Genomic DNA, 16,820 nt, shown 5'->3' on the forward strand with positions numbered 1-16,820 from the left:
TAGGCGGTCAATGGTCCACTGTCGTCAATTCTCATAATGAAGTTGGAGTAAAGTTAAATAGGGGGTGTGCTGCCTTAAGGGATGCAAAGTTGTCTTATTAGGTACCTAAGGTACGAAGTAGTCACAAGACTTCGCGACAGGTTCAGGTCCTTGATTGCTATGGTCCCATTATAGCCCCATAATTTTGGACCCCTAGGAACCCGAAGACCCCTGTTCTTTTAGGCTTCAGTCGCGCTAGATCTTCTTTGGCGCGTCTGCTTCCCCACGATAGCGCAACTTGTCTATTGCCAATCCTGCCGGTTTAACGTCATCCCATCCATCCTTGCCTAAAATGGTAACAATACGAGAGCATGTACCTAGAATTACCCTTTACAATTGGCGAGTCTGCCTAATCGCCATGTTCAATCCATAGATCACTGGTATGTCCTCAAGTGCCAGCCAGACACGGTGGCACTTGAGGACATAAAACTAATATAAAACATCCAATGCCGTCTCATTCTATAACTTGATATACCTCACTTCTTTGTTCTTGTTGTGTTTCTCTTATTACCTATTTAGTCACATCTTACTTTGGTCTCTGAGACTATCTTGAGCACTTGGATTTTGAGCTGAGCTCAATCGAGAACAAATGGCAGTTATAGACCTTCCCAAGTTGCCCGTCGCCCACGACGGGCTGGTAAACTACATTACCAACCATCCTGAGACTCCAATCAAAGAGATAATGGAGCCGTACCGCAAATTCGAAGCCAAATTACGTGAAGTATACGCTCAGGAGCGCAACAATCCTGCCTTGGAAGACCCCTATCTTAATGTTCTACCCCTTTTCACTAAAGACACACCAAATATCAAGACCCGTGCTCGTAACCTTCAGACAGAATCACCCAGCGAGAAAGAGAAGTACATTATGTCTCTCCCAGACGACAAGCGGCGCCCAAACGGCTCGCCCGCCGTCGTTACTTCTCTTAAAGAGTTTCGCCGCAACTTCGGCATCTTTTCCGAATCCTCTCTCGCCGAGATGGACTGGAGCAATGTCGTTGCCGCCGGTTCATCCGTAGTTAACTGTCTCCTTCCTGTTCCCGATCGGTATAATAATTCCAAGAGAGCTCTTCGGGAGTATTACCATCAAAAGTTCTGCCCGGCTTCTGACGTCGACTTGTTCTTGTACGGACTCGATGAGCAGCAGGCCATCGAGAAGATCAAGGACATCGAAGCTCGGATTCGCGACGCAATCCTCTCGGAGGTGACGGTCGTGCGAACTAAGAATGCCATCACTATTTGTGAGTTGCTCCTTTCTATATGACCTATGGCCACGATCTAACTCTAAGATAACTAGGCAGTCAATATCCTACTCGCCACATCCAGGTATGATTTCGTGTTTGGTTTAATTTAAACTAACTATCGGTTATTGACATTGCCTTTAGATTGTTCTTCGAGTGTATAAGTCCATCTCCGAGATTCTTACCGGGTTTGATATCGACTGCTCTGGTGCTGCTTATGATGGAGAACAAGTCTATTGCTCTCCACGAGCTCTAGCCTCGTATATCACCCAGATAAACCCCATCGATCTTAGTCGGAGGAGTCCCTCCTACGAGAATCGTCTTTCCAAGTACAGCCACCGAAACTTTGAGGTTTACTGGACAGAACTTGACCGATCTCGGGTCGACCCAACTATCTTCGAGCGGAGCTTCCAGAGGGTCCTTGGACTAGCCCGTCTACTCGTTCTAGAACGACTACCGACCACGAATGCCAGAGACGAGTATATGAAGAAACGCAGACAGGAAAGGGGTCGGCCGGAACTACCTTTCCGCTACCAGCACCGCCTCCGTGGAAATATCAAAGAATTTCACGAAGATGAAGTGGCAGATTGGGTCGACGAGGATGAAGTTGCTAACTACCATACTTTTACCATCCCTTACGGCGAGAAATTCCATGCTAAGAAGATCGAAAAACTTTGCTATACTAAGGATCTGCGTGAGTCAAGGCTCTTTTACTACTATGTTTGAACAGCTTACTCAGTAGTTATTCCTCTCTTCCCATCGTGTCATTTTATTGTGCCTCCGCTCCCGAGTTATGATAATTCATGCCTAACCTAATTCTAGTTCTGAACGCCGAATGGAACCAGCCTAAAGAAAGGGAGGTTTATCTTCACAGGCATCCCGCATTTTTTGGGAGAGTTCAAGATGTAAGTAGAAAATATAAGTCCGGGTGATCTAACACGCCTCTAACAAGTTTAAGGTGATCAGTGACTGCTGCGGTACCTGCCCGAAGCCAGAGACTCCTGAAGAGATCGAAGTAGCCGAGAAGGAGAGCGAGATTTACGTATCAGGGAAAGTGACCTTTCGCATTGATGACCCGGGCAGACAAGTGAGTGCAGTCCGTCAATAGATATATGTATACGGCACTAATACATCCGTAGCAAATCGGTTCATTCAATCCGCTCACCGAGGATGACTGGACCGAGATGGCATATGTCGGCAATACTGCTCGACTCTGTCAGGCCATCGTCGATGACGACCTTGAGCACGTGGAAGATTGGCTCTCACAAGAAGGCGCGGACCCCAATAAGAGGGATTACACAGGCCGAACCCCGCTACACCTCGCCGTCATCAGCTCGACTCCTCAGATCGTGAAGTGCCTAGTTGATCACGGAGCACGTCTTATCGCCCGCCTAGCGGATGGTCGAACTGCGCTTCACCTGGCTGCAGCGCGAGGCGACATTGAGATAATAAAGATTCTCCTCGAGAAGAGCAATGCTAACGAGGAAGAGGAAGAAAATAAGCTTGACAGGCGTCGCAAAGATCGTAATGCGACGGACAAAAATACCCAGCCGGACGAAGCTGGTGAGGAATCCGGCCACGAATCTGACGACGAAGGCTCCGATCCCGAGCTAGTAAGCGACGAAGAATCCGAAGATGACGACGGCGCACAGTCTGTAACCACCGGATCATTTGTCAAAGTCAGAAAAGACAAAAAGACCGACAATGAAGACGCTGTAGTCCTCGAAGACGACCAGAGCGAACCAGATTTCTACAAGATCGACGCCGTCGCTTGGGATTCGAAATGCAGTCCTCTACATCTCGCCATCCTCGGAGGTCACTGTGAAGTTGTCAGGCTCATGTGCCAGGAATTCGGTGCCGACGTGCTCTTGCCCGTTAAATTCGGCGACGGTTCATATTCGAACCCCAACGTTGCCATCTTGACATTGACCTTGGCTTTGGCTCTCCCGACTGATAAGGCCATACCCATGGTAGAAACATTGCTGAGCTTAGGCGCCACGTCTTCGCAAGCCGAGGCAAACGGCGTGACCGCATTCCAACGATACGTTCGGAGCGGTAGACCGGAACTAATCGAGAACCTATTGGAGAAGGACAAAATCGGCCTTCAAAATGCGATCAACCATGTCGTCGCTCACGGTAATCAATTCGGCGGCAGTACGACTAACCCGCTGATCACAGCTCTCGGTGTGGATAGCCGGGACATCGTACCCAAGCTACTCGAAGCCGGAGCAAAGGTTGATATTGACTACGAAGACTGGCTGAAGGGTGCCAAACTTACCTACAAGGATCGCTACGAACATCTCAGTGTAAGTACGCCCTGTTTTCTAAATCCATATATTTAATCCAGACCTCCATATACACAAACGTGTACTCACTAAAGGTTAATAGAATTATGAGAGGAACCTTCAGTTATTCAAAGATCATACCGAGCAGCCCTTAATTGTGGCTATTAGATCTCGGCATCCTGCTAATGCTGTCGAGCTACTAGAGAAAGGAGCCGATCCAAACACAATGACTAAAGTGAGCCACAATATCGCCAAGGGTCAGGGCTCTAGTTATAACAAGGGTCAAACCTCATTGGATCTCACTCGTGATATACTCGGGCAGGCTCGCGAATATAAGGGAATGTTAATCGAATCGAGCCAAACGTCCCAATCTGGAGAGGCATCAAGCTTCTATAACGCACAGTTCAACAATCGTCACAAGCGCCCAGTTGGACCTTTCGGTATTGAGGAATTCCTGGCAAAATTCAGCGAAGGGACTTACCAGCACTGGGTCGTCTCTATGGATGTTACCGAGAAACTCGAGCACCACAAGAGCAATTTGAAGTACTTCGAGGAGCAAAAGGAAAAGAATACTAACCTAGAAGACGTAGCGGGGAACCTTGACGTCCTCGAGGACGTCATCTCGCAACTTGAAAGCCTGGAGAAAACCCTCGAGGCTAAGGGTGCAAAAACTTTCAAGGAACTATATCCTGACGCTCCGGAACCCTTGTCACCCGTGAGATATACGCACCCGACCCAGGAACCAACGGCATACGCCCTACAGTTCGACTTTACCAATGCCCCAGATGTCACAGATGTCACAGAGACAAGAAAAGCCGCATATATCAAACTGTAAGCACAATTCCCAAATTTATGGCTTTTCCACAATGCTGACCTGTCAAAGTTTCGAGGCGGCTTGGGCCGGCGACCTTCCTACGATTAAGTCGCTTACCCTAGCTTCATGGGACGCAGAGAAGCAGGAACCGCCTCTCAAGATAGCAGTGTCTGACATGAAGTTCAACAATCCGTTTTCGCTCGCGTTCATACGCGGGCACTACGAGGTAGCAAAGGCGATCCTAGAGATCGCACAGGCCCAGTGGGCACCAAACGAGGAGAAGACGACGCGATTCACGATGAACAAAGACGAAGATGAGGATTCGGCCGAGTCTGACAGCGACGACGAACCCGAAATATACGAAAAGATTATCGACGACAAATTCACTATCGAAAACGTCGGCCAGGTCTCTATGCAAGTCAAGAGCCAGACCACCGCGAGCGCGCTTCTCAACTGGTCGACGCCAACGCGCGTGCTCCGCGACGGCTCGCTCACGGGGAGCATATATAGGCAAACTCCCCTTTGTGCCGCTATATACCAGAACGATGCGAAAGCCTTTAACTTTTTAATCGACTTGAATATTCACTTTGCTAGTAAGGAGCCCGCGGACGAAGACGTGTCGAGCCGATTCTACAAGTTCCCGCAGGATCTATTCGAAATTGCTTTGAGGCTCGGCCGAACTAATATGCTTGCGAGCGTCATCAAGCGAACCGGGGCAGGGATTCCGATAGATGACCTGGTGAACAACACCGGTGCCGAGCTGAAAGTGAAACCTCGCTATTATCAGGGTCTGAGCGTCTACGGAAAGAAGAGAGCGGACTGGGCTAAAGCCGGTCGTAGCCTCGTCGTCAAGACTACGGGAAGCAAAATACCCCCGTTGCTCACCGCCGCTCTTCGAGGTTCCTTGGAATCTACGGAGTGGTTCGTCAGCGACGCACCGATGCGGCTCTACTCGGAGTTTGGCAAATCCAAGGTCGCCAAGGAGGATCCTCGCCTCAAGCACTTGAGCGACGCCCCCGGCGGATTCGACAGAGCTATCGCAAAGTGGCTCGGAGCTCAGAGTGAGTCGAAATACCTTTATCCTAATTATGTAGTTCTTTTCGCTAATTATTTATAGATGACCTCGTTATCCACTGCGCCGTGATGGGTGAATATACAGAGAAAACTAACAAACTCATCGAGTATCTAATCAAGGTGTGCCCGTCGTCGTTTGAGGCCAAGTCTGAACAAGGGTGGACCCCTCTATATTTGGCATGTCTCCTCGGCAGGGTCGATTTCGCAAAGACGCTCATCGACGCCGGAGCCGACCAGTCGGTGAAGGATAAGGAGCTAAACAACATCGTCCACGCTTCTCTAACGAACTTGCCGACCGCGGCGGGACAGCTCAAGCTCGATCGTCTCCGGGCCCTCCTGAACCTCTTCGATCCAGATCTCAGAGCGCACATGTTCCTGCAGCGAAACAACCTCGCCCGTGGCGGCGACACGCCTCTTCACTCCTGGCTCAAGACCGCCAACCGCCTCTCGTACTATCGAACGAACCAAAGCTGGCCTGCTCACCAACTACTCAACGACGAAGACCTCCAGAACATTGACGTTCTGCGCCTACTCTTGGAGTTTTCCGGCGGCGCAGAACTCGACATGCTCAACGGCTCCGGCGACACCATCCTTCACACCGCAGTACTTCGCCATCTGGCGGGACATACCCAGGTGCTCCTCGACCAGAACCCCAACTTGGTATATCGCGAGAACGCAGTCGGCCGCACCCCCAGCGAGATCGCGTACGACCTCTTCATCAACTCCAAAGTCGAGTCCCAGGAGTCCGTCGAGCCTAGTAGAGACGCCAATAACATAGTCACCAAGCTAAAGAACGACATGCACGAGATGCTAAGTCCCTACGAACTGTATAGAGGTCGCAGACAAGACACCATCGGCAAGAATCGCAAGGAATATACCTGGCGGGTCCTCGAGGCGCACCTCGCCAAGGTCGACGGCAAGCGCCGCCTCGTCAGCCTCAACGAAGCTAACGACGTGGCTAAGCGGCTGGGCGAGAGCTACTCCTGGCAGCGGTACTACCAGAAACCCACGGCTACTGACGTGGAGCGGGCGGAAGAGGAGCAGCAGCCGCCGCCGCAGGAGGATAAGCTGGTTGGTTTCATGGCAGCGCAGTATGAAGCGGCTAAGCGGAGGGCTTGGGCTGCTAAAGATAAAGCTGAGGCGGTTGTTCCTCAGGCTCATATTGCTTTAGGAATGGGCCTCTTTCAGGCTTAGGTTGGGTTGGAGTAGTCTGGTGCTGGGTTTGGTTGGGTATGATGGCTGGAAATATTTACTACTCTATTTTTCTAATGTGGTACCTATAGCTGGGTAGGTATTTATACTCGAGTATTGCTCTGAACTATATGTCATAGTTATACATAACTACATTCAATTATAGTACTGTGCTTGGGGTATGCGCATAAAAAGTAGTAAACCGCGACAGGATACTATTCCACCGCGTATTACCTAAGATTTTTAGGGTCTCGATCCCTTTAGGTAGGTAAGTTAAAGACGGGCAGGTTATCTTCGGTGATGGGGTGGAGGGTGGTCATCGCGTAACCGATTACCCCTGAAAAGGGGGCAGGGGCTACTTTTTAAGTGAGGTAAGTAGATATCTCGAGTTCCGATTGGCGATGATTTGAACCAGAAGACATCATCATGAAAGCGATTACTGGCGTTTTATAACGTCCAGAATGATGTTTGAGCTGGAGACTTTCGGTCCAAGTAGACCAAGTGCTGCTACATACTGTGCCGTATACCGTGTAAGCAGCAATCCCCATGCTTCAACCTACGCATATGATATGATATGATATACTGAAGTCTCGTAGACATTAATAGGAAGTAGCTATTTCAAACGCTTAGACTATGATTCCTGTTACGGTATATATAGGATCTTAAGTAGCCGTGTCAACGGCTGTGGTAAAGCCCCTGGAGAAACATGGGCTTCGGACAGTTCAGAAGCATGCCTGACAGACACTTTTGCTTTTCATACATACTTGATCATGGAATCAAAATGGCCCCGGCGGCGACATGATGGTAGCAGATAATCAATTCTTTTATTAGCGGCCGCATTTCCTTGGGCATAACTTGGCCGGTACTCGGGGACCAGGACATGGGCTTTCTCGTTAGCACGATACTATACGAAGTATCTCGCACATCTTCACGTCATGGGAGGGAGAATGACAAGAAATAAGCAGGAAGAAAGCTTGATGTTAAAAACGGGATGGTTATATAAAATAAGTAGTTGCTTTTAGTACGTAGATAAAACGCGTGTAAATCTCATATTTACCAATCTTTGTCTCTCTCTTCGCAATCCTCCTAACCTGTGTAGGTACGTATATATAACCAGCCTCCTGGAACAGAAGCAAGGGCGTCGAGGGGCAGGATGGATAGGAGGCTGGGGGGGCGATCCTCAATGCAAGTCATATGTGCGTATAGACTCAGAAACTCAGACACGACCACCACCATCCCTTTCTAGGAATGAAGAAGGCGGGGGGAGCTGGAGCATGAGAGGAAGAGAGAAAAAAGCAAAAACAAACCACCCCCAGATTTTTCAGAATGAGTTAGTTAGTTTATCTGCTTCGCGGCATGAATCTCCCAGCCTCCCGTAACCGAAAAATGGAACGCTAAACCCCCCTCCCCCTTCCCCCCCGGTCCCCCGGGAGCCAACGTAACCCTAGCCGCCGCAGCGGAGCCGCGGAAACTTAATCGTGCTAGATATGTAGGTAGTCGACCAGTAAAAACCTGGCCTCGAAGCGAAAGCAGACAAAAAAAAAAAAGAAGAAGAAGAAGAAGAAGACCCTGGTGATCGTTAGCGAGAATACCGGGTACCGTACCGAGAGCGCTTGATAGCCCGTTTTCGGATTCAAGGTGTGCGGATTGTGAGGGTTTTATCTACACTCGTAATAAGGCCACTGCTTTGCCCTTTTTGGAAAATACGGGGTTGGAAGGTTCATAATAGCCACTCTAATTAGGTGGTTAGCCAGCCCTGGGAGGCTACAATGGTGTAGATATCTGTCTGTCTACATTTGGTGTGCAAGGGGGACTTGCATGCATGAAGATTCAACTGTCTAACCGTCTAGGTTAACTGGCTGTAAGTCACAAGTAAAGACTTCACGTTCGGGCGTTGCAGTGGTAGAAGATGGTAGGAATAATAAGTGGCAAGATCATTATATTCCAACAATAGTTGATATCCAAAAAGTATAACCGACAATCACCGCCGACCTATCAAGCGCGTTTCGCGCGATATGGGATATCTTCATCCAGGTATCCAGTACTCTAAAGCGCCTAGCCTTTCGCTTTTACACCGCAATATTTGTCCAAAGTACAGCTGAAACTCGGGTCCCGAGATACAGGAGAATAATAGATAAAAAACAAAACAAAATAAACAAGTGAATGAATGGATAGAGCACGTGGACTTCACCTCCAGGTGCTGTGTAGTTTGCTTCGCCGACTCCTCGACGACTTAAGCCCGACATCCCCATTGATCATCAGACTCCTCCACCTCCGCCCGATGCTACCCCGGTCTTTGCCCAGACTCCGCGCGCAGTCTTGCCAGTCTGTCTTGGAGAGTTTGAGCTTCTCCAGGACAAGCTCGACCAGTATCCGGTCATCTTCTTTACTCCACCGCTCGCCGTCCGCTTCTACCTCCACTTCTGTGCCTTCTACTACCATACTCTCCTCGCCCCTGGTAGAGTGTAAATTGTGGAAATCTCTCCGCTCTAGACCTAGTGGTATTACTTCCGGCGCAAGGCGAGCGCGTTTTGGCGTGCTTGGTCGGGCGCTTGACTCTTCGTTGTCGGAACCACTTATTTCCAAGTCGCTGTCCATGTCCTCATCGCGACCCATGTCATCCTCAACAGCGCGGCGTCGCTTATTGGCGCCGCGAGGTGGTGCTGCTGATCGCTTTACGACTCTCTTCCTAGGAAGAACTTCCCCATTCTTGTCTGTTTTGCGCGATCGCAGACGTAGTTTTAGAGGAGGAAGAGCGGTGTGAGCCATTGGCGGTGTAGGTAGCGGATCCCGGCGCGCGTCGATGTTGTCATTTGAGGGGACTGTCGCGGGTGTTGTGAGCATAGATTGGAGCGCGCGGCACGATTGGAAAATGTTTCCGAGCGTGCTGTTTTGCGCGCTCGTTGGGGGACTAGCAGGCGGCGACGCGAAAAGAGCAGACTGAAGCCTGGTAACAGGAGGGTGCGACGAGTCGCACGAAAGTGCCGACGGCATCAACATTTTGACGACGACTTATTCGAAGTGTTGCTTTAGTGTTGTTTGTGTTGCGATAGTGCGTGCCGAGACGTTGCTCCAAGCGGAATATGTTACGAGATTTCGAATGCGACTGTAGCAGGAATGCGATGCGCGTGGCGTAGTTAGATAATAGCAGTTGCGCAAATAGTTATATAAACTTGAATATAAGTGGTATTTAAATCGTCTTATAGTCTTATATTCAAGAGTAAGTTGTGATATGTGATAGTAACGAGGTATGTTGGAGTTGAGTGATGATTGTTATGCGACGGGAAACGCGGACGATCAACGGGCGGTTGCTAGGAGATGAGGTGTAAGTGGGAAAGTGGAAGCTCGGAGTGGGAGACGGGAGGGCTGGAATAATGCGCCTAATAAGACCAACAAAAAAGAGAAAGAATCCCCCAGGAACGGGTTAAAACTGCACTGCCTGTGTCCAGGGTCGCACGGATGGCCCACATGATACGTACCGTTTTCGGTCTAGAGGTGTACACTATGGGGCCAATATAGTGGATCAGAGTTCAGGTACTGGCCTAGCTTAACCGCTATGGAGAGTGACCCTGTCCGTTAAAAAGTTAGGTACATCCTAGCCTACATCAAGGGAGGGTATCCAAGGTACAATACCATGAATGTACTATGTAGCCCAGACGAACCAGGGGTTAAGGTAAGAGGGTAAGAAGGTGAGAAGCACTTTTATGAGGTAGTTACGGAATATAAGCAAGCACTTTAGGTACACTACAACCCAATTGAGACTTTGACACAACCCTTACACCATTGATTCTAAACCTTCTTAGTAATTTATCACCTCCTAACTCTTTAGCTCCTCCGTGAAGATGGTGTGCCACGAGGGGCACGAGGGCACCTTGCAGGGCAGAACAAAATCCGCTAGACCTGATCGACCCGTCCACGGTCCAGGTCCACTGCCCTTAAAAACTAGACGTTGTAACTTGGTCTGCGTTGGGAATAGTCTCACAATATAGTCTCAACCAAAATCTCCTTTTACGATGGTGTGCTACTACCTTAAGGTAGCTTATCGTCAGATTGACTATTATATCTTCCGATCTAGATGTTGTTAAAGTGTTTGACTGCAACCGCCCTTTGCGCCCTCGAATACCTAGAATATCGAAGGGAGTTGTTTTCAAGTCCTAGGTTAGAATGTGTAATACGTAATGCACCTAGCAACACGTAATCTAGAGCCGTGAAGAGTACCTATCAGATAGGCATTACACCTTTCTAAATGGACATGCGGTGGAACCCGCGGACAATCCGAGAACAGTTCTATCGAGGTGAGAATGTGGCCGGGCAGCCGGGAGAATGAAAGCGCGTAAGGCCATTTGCCGCGAACGGTCACCGTCAAATTCCAGTCAGCTTAGGTGACGAAGCCTTGACAGTTAATCATTTTTCACCTGTATATACTACGTAGTTCCGGGTATCGTAGGGCAAACCAGATCTCCAACTTCCTGTCGATCTCTGCGCGTTGCATGACGATTTCTTTGATTAGGATAGACTTCTATGTCGTAACATTGAAGAAGGTATATCCTATATTCGTACGGTATATTCGTCTCACCAAGTAGCAGCGGGAAACAGCCCGAGACCTTACGATCACCCCTCCTTCTCCCAGTGCCCTTGCATTAGGTACTGACATTAGGTACTGATAATGCACACGGGGCGATAGACATTGAAGAGTGTACCTAACCTAGGGTAGGCTCTGCATGCACTTTACGCAAAATTCCCCGGTTGGTTTCAACCGGTATTTGGTGCGATCGCTGGACATGTTAATCATTATCGGGGCAGTGGAAAGCCGGCAAAAGCCAAGGGTTGACGAGGAGGGGAAGAGTGGGAACTGAGTAGTGGAACTGAGTAAAATGTGGGAGATGTGGGAGACGCGTCGAGACGCGAAGTCAACGCGTCAAATGCTTAACCGCGTTTAATTGGATTTCAAGAATTGACCAATCAGCTCGTTTAACCTTAAAGCCATGTTCGTCATCTAACCTCTGATTGGTTTCATAGACCCCAGGCATTTTCTGATCGTAACGTCGTCCGATCTTTTTTTTTCCTTCGCAGCCTGCTTGTGCTCATCGGTACTTAATGCAGAGAAGATAGAATTTTAGGGGTCTGTTCAAAATTCGACAGATACGGTTGCATTTTACTTGCACGTGTCCTTCTTTGTGGCTGCATATCATGCAAGTTCATATCAAGGGAAAATCTGACTGATGATAGTTCAGATTATCATTCGGATAGCTAGGTGAGAGATAAATGGTGACACCCTTCCCGCCGTAAGCCACGACGATAATGATATTCATGCAACCGTGTAAGAAACCGTGTAAGACACGAGAAATACCAATTTTCCACGTTACCTATTACATCACTTTTATTTGTAGGTAGTTAGTTAGATTTACTTCCCTCGATTTGATTTGGCTTTGGGTTTCATCAGCCAAGCTAATGTTTGATCTACCCGTCGTCTGCCGTGGCCAATCAGCTGGAGGGTCAGTTCAGTTTCGAGAAAAGGTAATTAAGGGCAATGTCATATTCAACTTTACCTATTATAGAAAATATCCCTATCGTCCAACAATAGTGTGAGTCTAACAATAGACTGACTACGGAATACCTGCTTACAAGTCTTCTAAGCAATTCTGTCCACCGTGCCTAAATGCCATTTACACTGTATCCTTAACTATTTATTTTACTATTTTTATACTGTACAGGGCGTTCGGTTATATTGACATGTAAGTTCATACAAATGATGTTTCTTTCCTTGGGAAAGGGTTAAGAGATTACCAAGTTACTTACTACTGTAGCTTAGATTGAAGCCCAACTTAGATATCCTCAGTTATTATAAGTGATGAGATCATGAGTCTTAGTATGTAATTGGATAACCAGAATACAAACTACCTACTTACATGTCATTGTGTGGTTTTTCCTAATAGCTTAATAAACTAGAAATAAATATACTACAGCTTATAACTTACCAAATACATCAGTTGAAAGTTATCGCTTGTAGGAATCATTCAACTATATAATAATATAACTGTAGTGCGTCACTACTGTTATTCGGGTTGAATTATGCTCAAATACTTGCCCAATATTGGTGTAAAACTAGCAGCGTTGCCCCGTCCGCTCAAGCCGCGGACGGGGGAAAGAGAAGGAAAAAAGGGGGGGAATCATGCGCAAAACTCACGCCACAAATAGATCTGGCCTCTGATTGGCTAGCCACACCTCAGCGCACGTCCGATGAATCTTTTGTGAAATCAATTGAACTATTTTAATATTGTATAAAAAGTTTAATAATTGGTATCGTTAGATAGAGCTCGTTTTGCATGACATTTCTATACTATTTGCACCTTTTGCAGACGTCATGCGATAGAATGGCAAAGGGAAAAGTCGCAAACTGCGGGGCGATTCTAAGTATCTGATTGGTTGAAAAATTGTGGCAGTACTAATTGAATATATAAGACTTGATAAGACACTTAAAGGGGGAGGGGAGAGGACTATATATGTACCTTGGGTTTGGTACGCATAAATAGGAGAGCTTAGGTAAATATAGAACTTCTACTCTTGTCAACTCTGTCTCTACAAGATATACACGTGATACTCACGTGACGTTTTGTTCCTTTGGATTCAGGTTCGTGGAAAAGCAAATCTCATTCGGAGTCATGCATAAGAGACAAGTCCTATTGCATTCATACCCAACTCCAAGTCGAGCTGATTGGCAAGAATAAATCTCGTGACTCGGTCTATCTGCGCCACTTGGCCAGCTTCTTGTCCTGTTGCCTTAGCCGCTTAGGTAACAAGAGAATCTTACTTGCAGAACGCCTATATTACTCCAACTTCGCGTCCGCGTTTACATTCGCGTTGACATTCGCGTTGAAGTGTTTTATGACTCAAATGTTTACGTCGATAGTAAATACTATTCTACTCACACATACTTTTTTATATAAAAGTGACTACGCCTATTCTATAACTAATTCTAGAAAAGGAGTGAGCTGAGAAGCAAACAGCCGAAAAAATGACGCTCCTACAATTACCCAATGAACTCCTCACTCTCGTTGCGGGACACCTGGACATTAGGGATATTTCGATGACCTGTCGTTGTTGTCGTGTTCTCTATCAAGCTCTAGATCACGTTCTTTATCGTCGAGCTGGGAACGACATAAACACCCTCTTCTGGGCTGTTGAGTTGGGAAGAACCCAAGTAGTTATGAAACTACTAGTAGCAGGCACCAATCCGGACCAAGCCAATCCCATACTTCCCCAGCCTGGTCTTATTAGTGAACGTAGTGAACGCTCATCGCTCCAACGAAGCTTTCGGCAACTGGCAGCCCAATTCGATGAAGAGCGGTTCATGATCACTGGCATTAGAATGAGGCCACAACAGCGGTCCGATACACCACCTTCACAGCAATGTTCACCTCTCCATCTTGCTGCCCGTCTAGGTCATGACGATATCGTCAATTTGCTATTGGATCATGGCGCGAACATCAACGCCCCCTCTCATGGATTCTGCTCGTGCAGAGGTCCCAGAGGTCCGCACGAATATGATCACAGCTCATCTTCAGACGAAGCAGGGCTTCCATGGTGGAGGCCTCTTCATACAGCTATAGTAGGTCCATGGACATATCCATCTGGTCAGAGATTCACCATATTTTCAATTGCTTATCCTTATATCTAGTGCCATATGAATTATTCCACAGCCCAGATCCTAGTAGCCCGAGGCGCCTCTTTCCAGGTAGCGTCAAGAGAATTGGGTTCTTCAAGCAATTACATAACCGCTCTACACATATCAAGCTCTGTAGATGCTCCCGACCTTTCCCAATTCCTCCTAGACCACTACCAGCCACCAATCGACATTGAAGATCAGCATGGCATGAGCCCGCTTCACTGGGCCTATAAGGCAGGTCGTTGGAATATGATCGACTGGCTGGTACAACATGGCGCAAACATTAATGCTCGGGATAGCAATGGTTGCACGCTGCTCTTGGATGCGTGCGCGAGAGGGTGTTTCCAAGATGCGCTCAATCTCATCGATCGGGGTGCCGACCCTAGTTCCTGCCTTGGAGCTACATATTTACATCATTGTTGCGAGGCTCCCGGTATATATTCGAACACCTCAAGTTCAGAAGCTAAGCCCGGGTATGGGTACAAAGATAGTCGATTAACACTTGTAAAGCGGCTCGTCGAGGCCGGGGTAGACGTTAATGCGAAGAACCCCGATGGTGCGACCCCTCTAGCGCTCGCGGCCGCGGGGGGCTTGGATCTAATCGTGGAGTACCTACTCGACGCCGGAGCCGTGGTTGATTCTCGGGATTCCCTTGAAATGACTCCGCTCATGAATGCGTGTAACTTTAAAGGTGACCTGAATCATCTACTCCCGACTATTAGGTTGCTACTTCAGAGGGGTGCCTCGACAACCAACGTGGATTACTGTGGGCGGTCCGCTTTGGAGATATTATCCCTTTCGAAGGAAAAACACCCTGACAAGTTTACCATGTTCGAATTATTATTGGAGCATGGTTCACCCCCTGACGCGACTAGCAGTCCTACTGAATCTCTAATTCACCGGCTGTTTATGGGTGGTCATATAGAAATCTGCGGACTCCTACAAAAGTTTAACGCGAGGCTTCCATCAAATGCGGCATTAGCCTCGATGATAACCAAGGCTATCGACAAGAATCAGGTTGCTTCTCTCCAATATGCTTTACAGTTCGAAGATGCAGTTACGATGTTGGCTACAAAGACACGCTTGCTCAAAGCTTTGGAGTCTAGAAGCTTTGCTGTTGCAAGCGTCATCCTTGATGCCGGTGCGCCTTGGCAATATGTCTCCAAGACGGGATGGACTCCCCTACTATATGCATGTAGGGGTAAAGATATAACGGTTGCGCGGATGCTACTGGAAAGGGGTGCGGACCCAAACCAGTCCAACCAGAAAGGAGAGACTCCGCTTGATCTAGCCATCGACCAAGGAAATTTGGCCATGTGCGAGCTTCTACTTGATCATGGCGCAAACCCCTTCCCGGAACTCATCAACCGGTCCACCGGCAAGCCTCATACCGGAGCCCTCCTACGAGCCGTCCTGTGTGGAAACCCCGAGGTCGTGCGAGGCATGGTTCAACGGGATTTATTTCGCTCGGCGCCGGCGATCGAACAGGTCCGGTCTATGTATCATGTGTGCGATCAAGGAACAACCAGATACTCGAATTCGTGCCTTGATGTCCTCCTCTGCGGAGGGGCCGATCCGAATATGCCTCTCATGCGACCTCTTACATTTGAGTATTGCCTTCCTTTGCAGATTGCCATGGCGAAGCAAAACCAAGGAGCAGTAGATGTGCTGCTCAAGTACGGCGCGACTCCCCTCTAGTGAGTGAGACGAGTTATAGGATTCTCCTAAAGGCTGGACCCTTCGGTGGATGCTGAGAAGGTATGAAACAAATACTCCTTTCTTAGATATTACGGTTAAATGGATGTTTGAATGTATCTCGAGTTAGGGTTGCCCGGAGCAGCTCATATTCCATAAGCACTCTCATTTATTAGGTAGCTAGACGGAAAGGAAAAGAGGACGGGGAACATGGTTGATCCTCGTAGCGAACATAGTGTGTTTACGGTTGACCAGACTAACAACTGTGCCAAAATGAAAAAAGATTATGGGAACTTAGCTTAAAAGGGTAATTAGCCACAGGTTAGTGCAATTAGCTCGATTTATTACGGTACTTCGCATTTTATATAGGAAAAATGAATCATTCTTTGTAAATACATACCTTATAGCATTATATATTATATGTTTTAAAAGGAGCAACACTAGCTCGGCAGTTGGGGGGTAGGGTAAACCACAGGTACGTATCCCACCATACAATTTTCCTAGTATCTTTTTGTACCTCATGTTCATCCTCTCAACCACATGCGAGCCCTCCTATTGGCTAAATCCCACACAGCCCGCCTGGTAATACATACCTCTCATTCAATTCAATTCAATTTCAACTACCACATCTACACATCTACACATTCAAATAACTTTACTATTTCAACAATTACAACATTAGAATTAGTACTATTTAATAGCCCCAAGTCATGCGAAACTAATGGTCCAAGTTGCATTCTTATGCGATGGGTATTGAGTACTATATTGCTATTAAAGTATTCGGAGCTTAATTGAAAAAAGGTGCTTGTAAAGGGTGT

The 16,820-nt window shown here is 47.8% G+C and overlaps 3 protein-coding genes across 3 annotated transcripts; 2 read left to right on the forward strand and 1 right to left on the reverse strand.

Moving 5' to 3' along the window:
- Nucleotides 1-201: 201 nt before the first annotated feature.
- F5Y00DRAFT_130227 (ankyrin) lies at nucleotides 202-6,789 on the forward strand. Its single transcript, XM_048004199.1, has 9 exons — nucleotides 202-1,277; nucleotides 1,334-1,362; nucleotides 1,422-1,971; nucleotides 2,100-2,182; nucleotides 2,236-2,364; nucleotides 2,417-3,583; nucleotides 3,666-4,393; nucleotides 4,446-5,437; nucleotides 5,494-6,789. The coding sequence occupies exons 1-9, from the start codon at nucleotides 629-631 to the stop codon at nucleotides 6,642-6,644; spliced, it is 5,478 nt and encodes a 1,825-aa protein (XP_047862870.1). The 5' UTR covers nucleotides 202-628; the 3' UTR covers nucleotides 6,645-6,789.
- A 1,765-nt stretch (nucleotides 6,790-8,554) lies between these two features.
- On the reverse strand, nucleotides 8,555-10,000 carry F5Y00DRAFT_242946 (uncharacterized protein). The gene has a single exon (XM_048008589.1). It carries the CDS (start codon nucleotides 9,639-9,641, stop codon nucleotides 8,829-8,831), a length of 813 nt encoding a protein of 270 aa, XP_047862871.1. The 5' UTR covers nucleotides 9,642-10,000; the 3' UTR covers nucleotides 8,555-8,828.
- Nucleotides 10,001-13,206: 3,206 nt separating this feature from the next.
- F5Y00DRAFT_242948 (ankyrin) lies at nucleotides 13,207-16,401 on the forward strand. Its single transcript, XM_048008590.1, has 2 exons — nucleotides 13,207-14,250; nucleotides 14,320-16,401. Exons 1-2 carry the CDS (start codon nucleotides 13,657-13,659, stop codon nucleotides 16,003-16,005), a joined length of 2,280 nt encoding a protein of 759 aa, XP_047862872.1. The 5' UTR covers nucleotides 13,207-13,656; the 3' UTR covers nucleotides 16,006-16,401.
- The last annotated feature ends 419 nt before the right edge of the window (nucleotides 16,402-16,820 follow it).

Source organism: Daldinia vernicosa (genome assembly GCF_022497035.1).
Source record: "Daldinia vernicosa strain CBS 139.73 unplaced genomic scaffold F5Y00scaffold_39, whole genome shotgun sequence".
NCBI lineage: Eukaryota > Fungi > Ascomycota > Sordariomycetes > Xylariales > Hypoxylaceae > Daldinia > Daldinia vernicosa.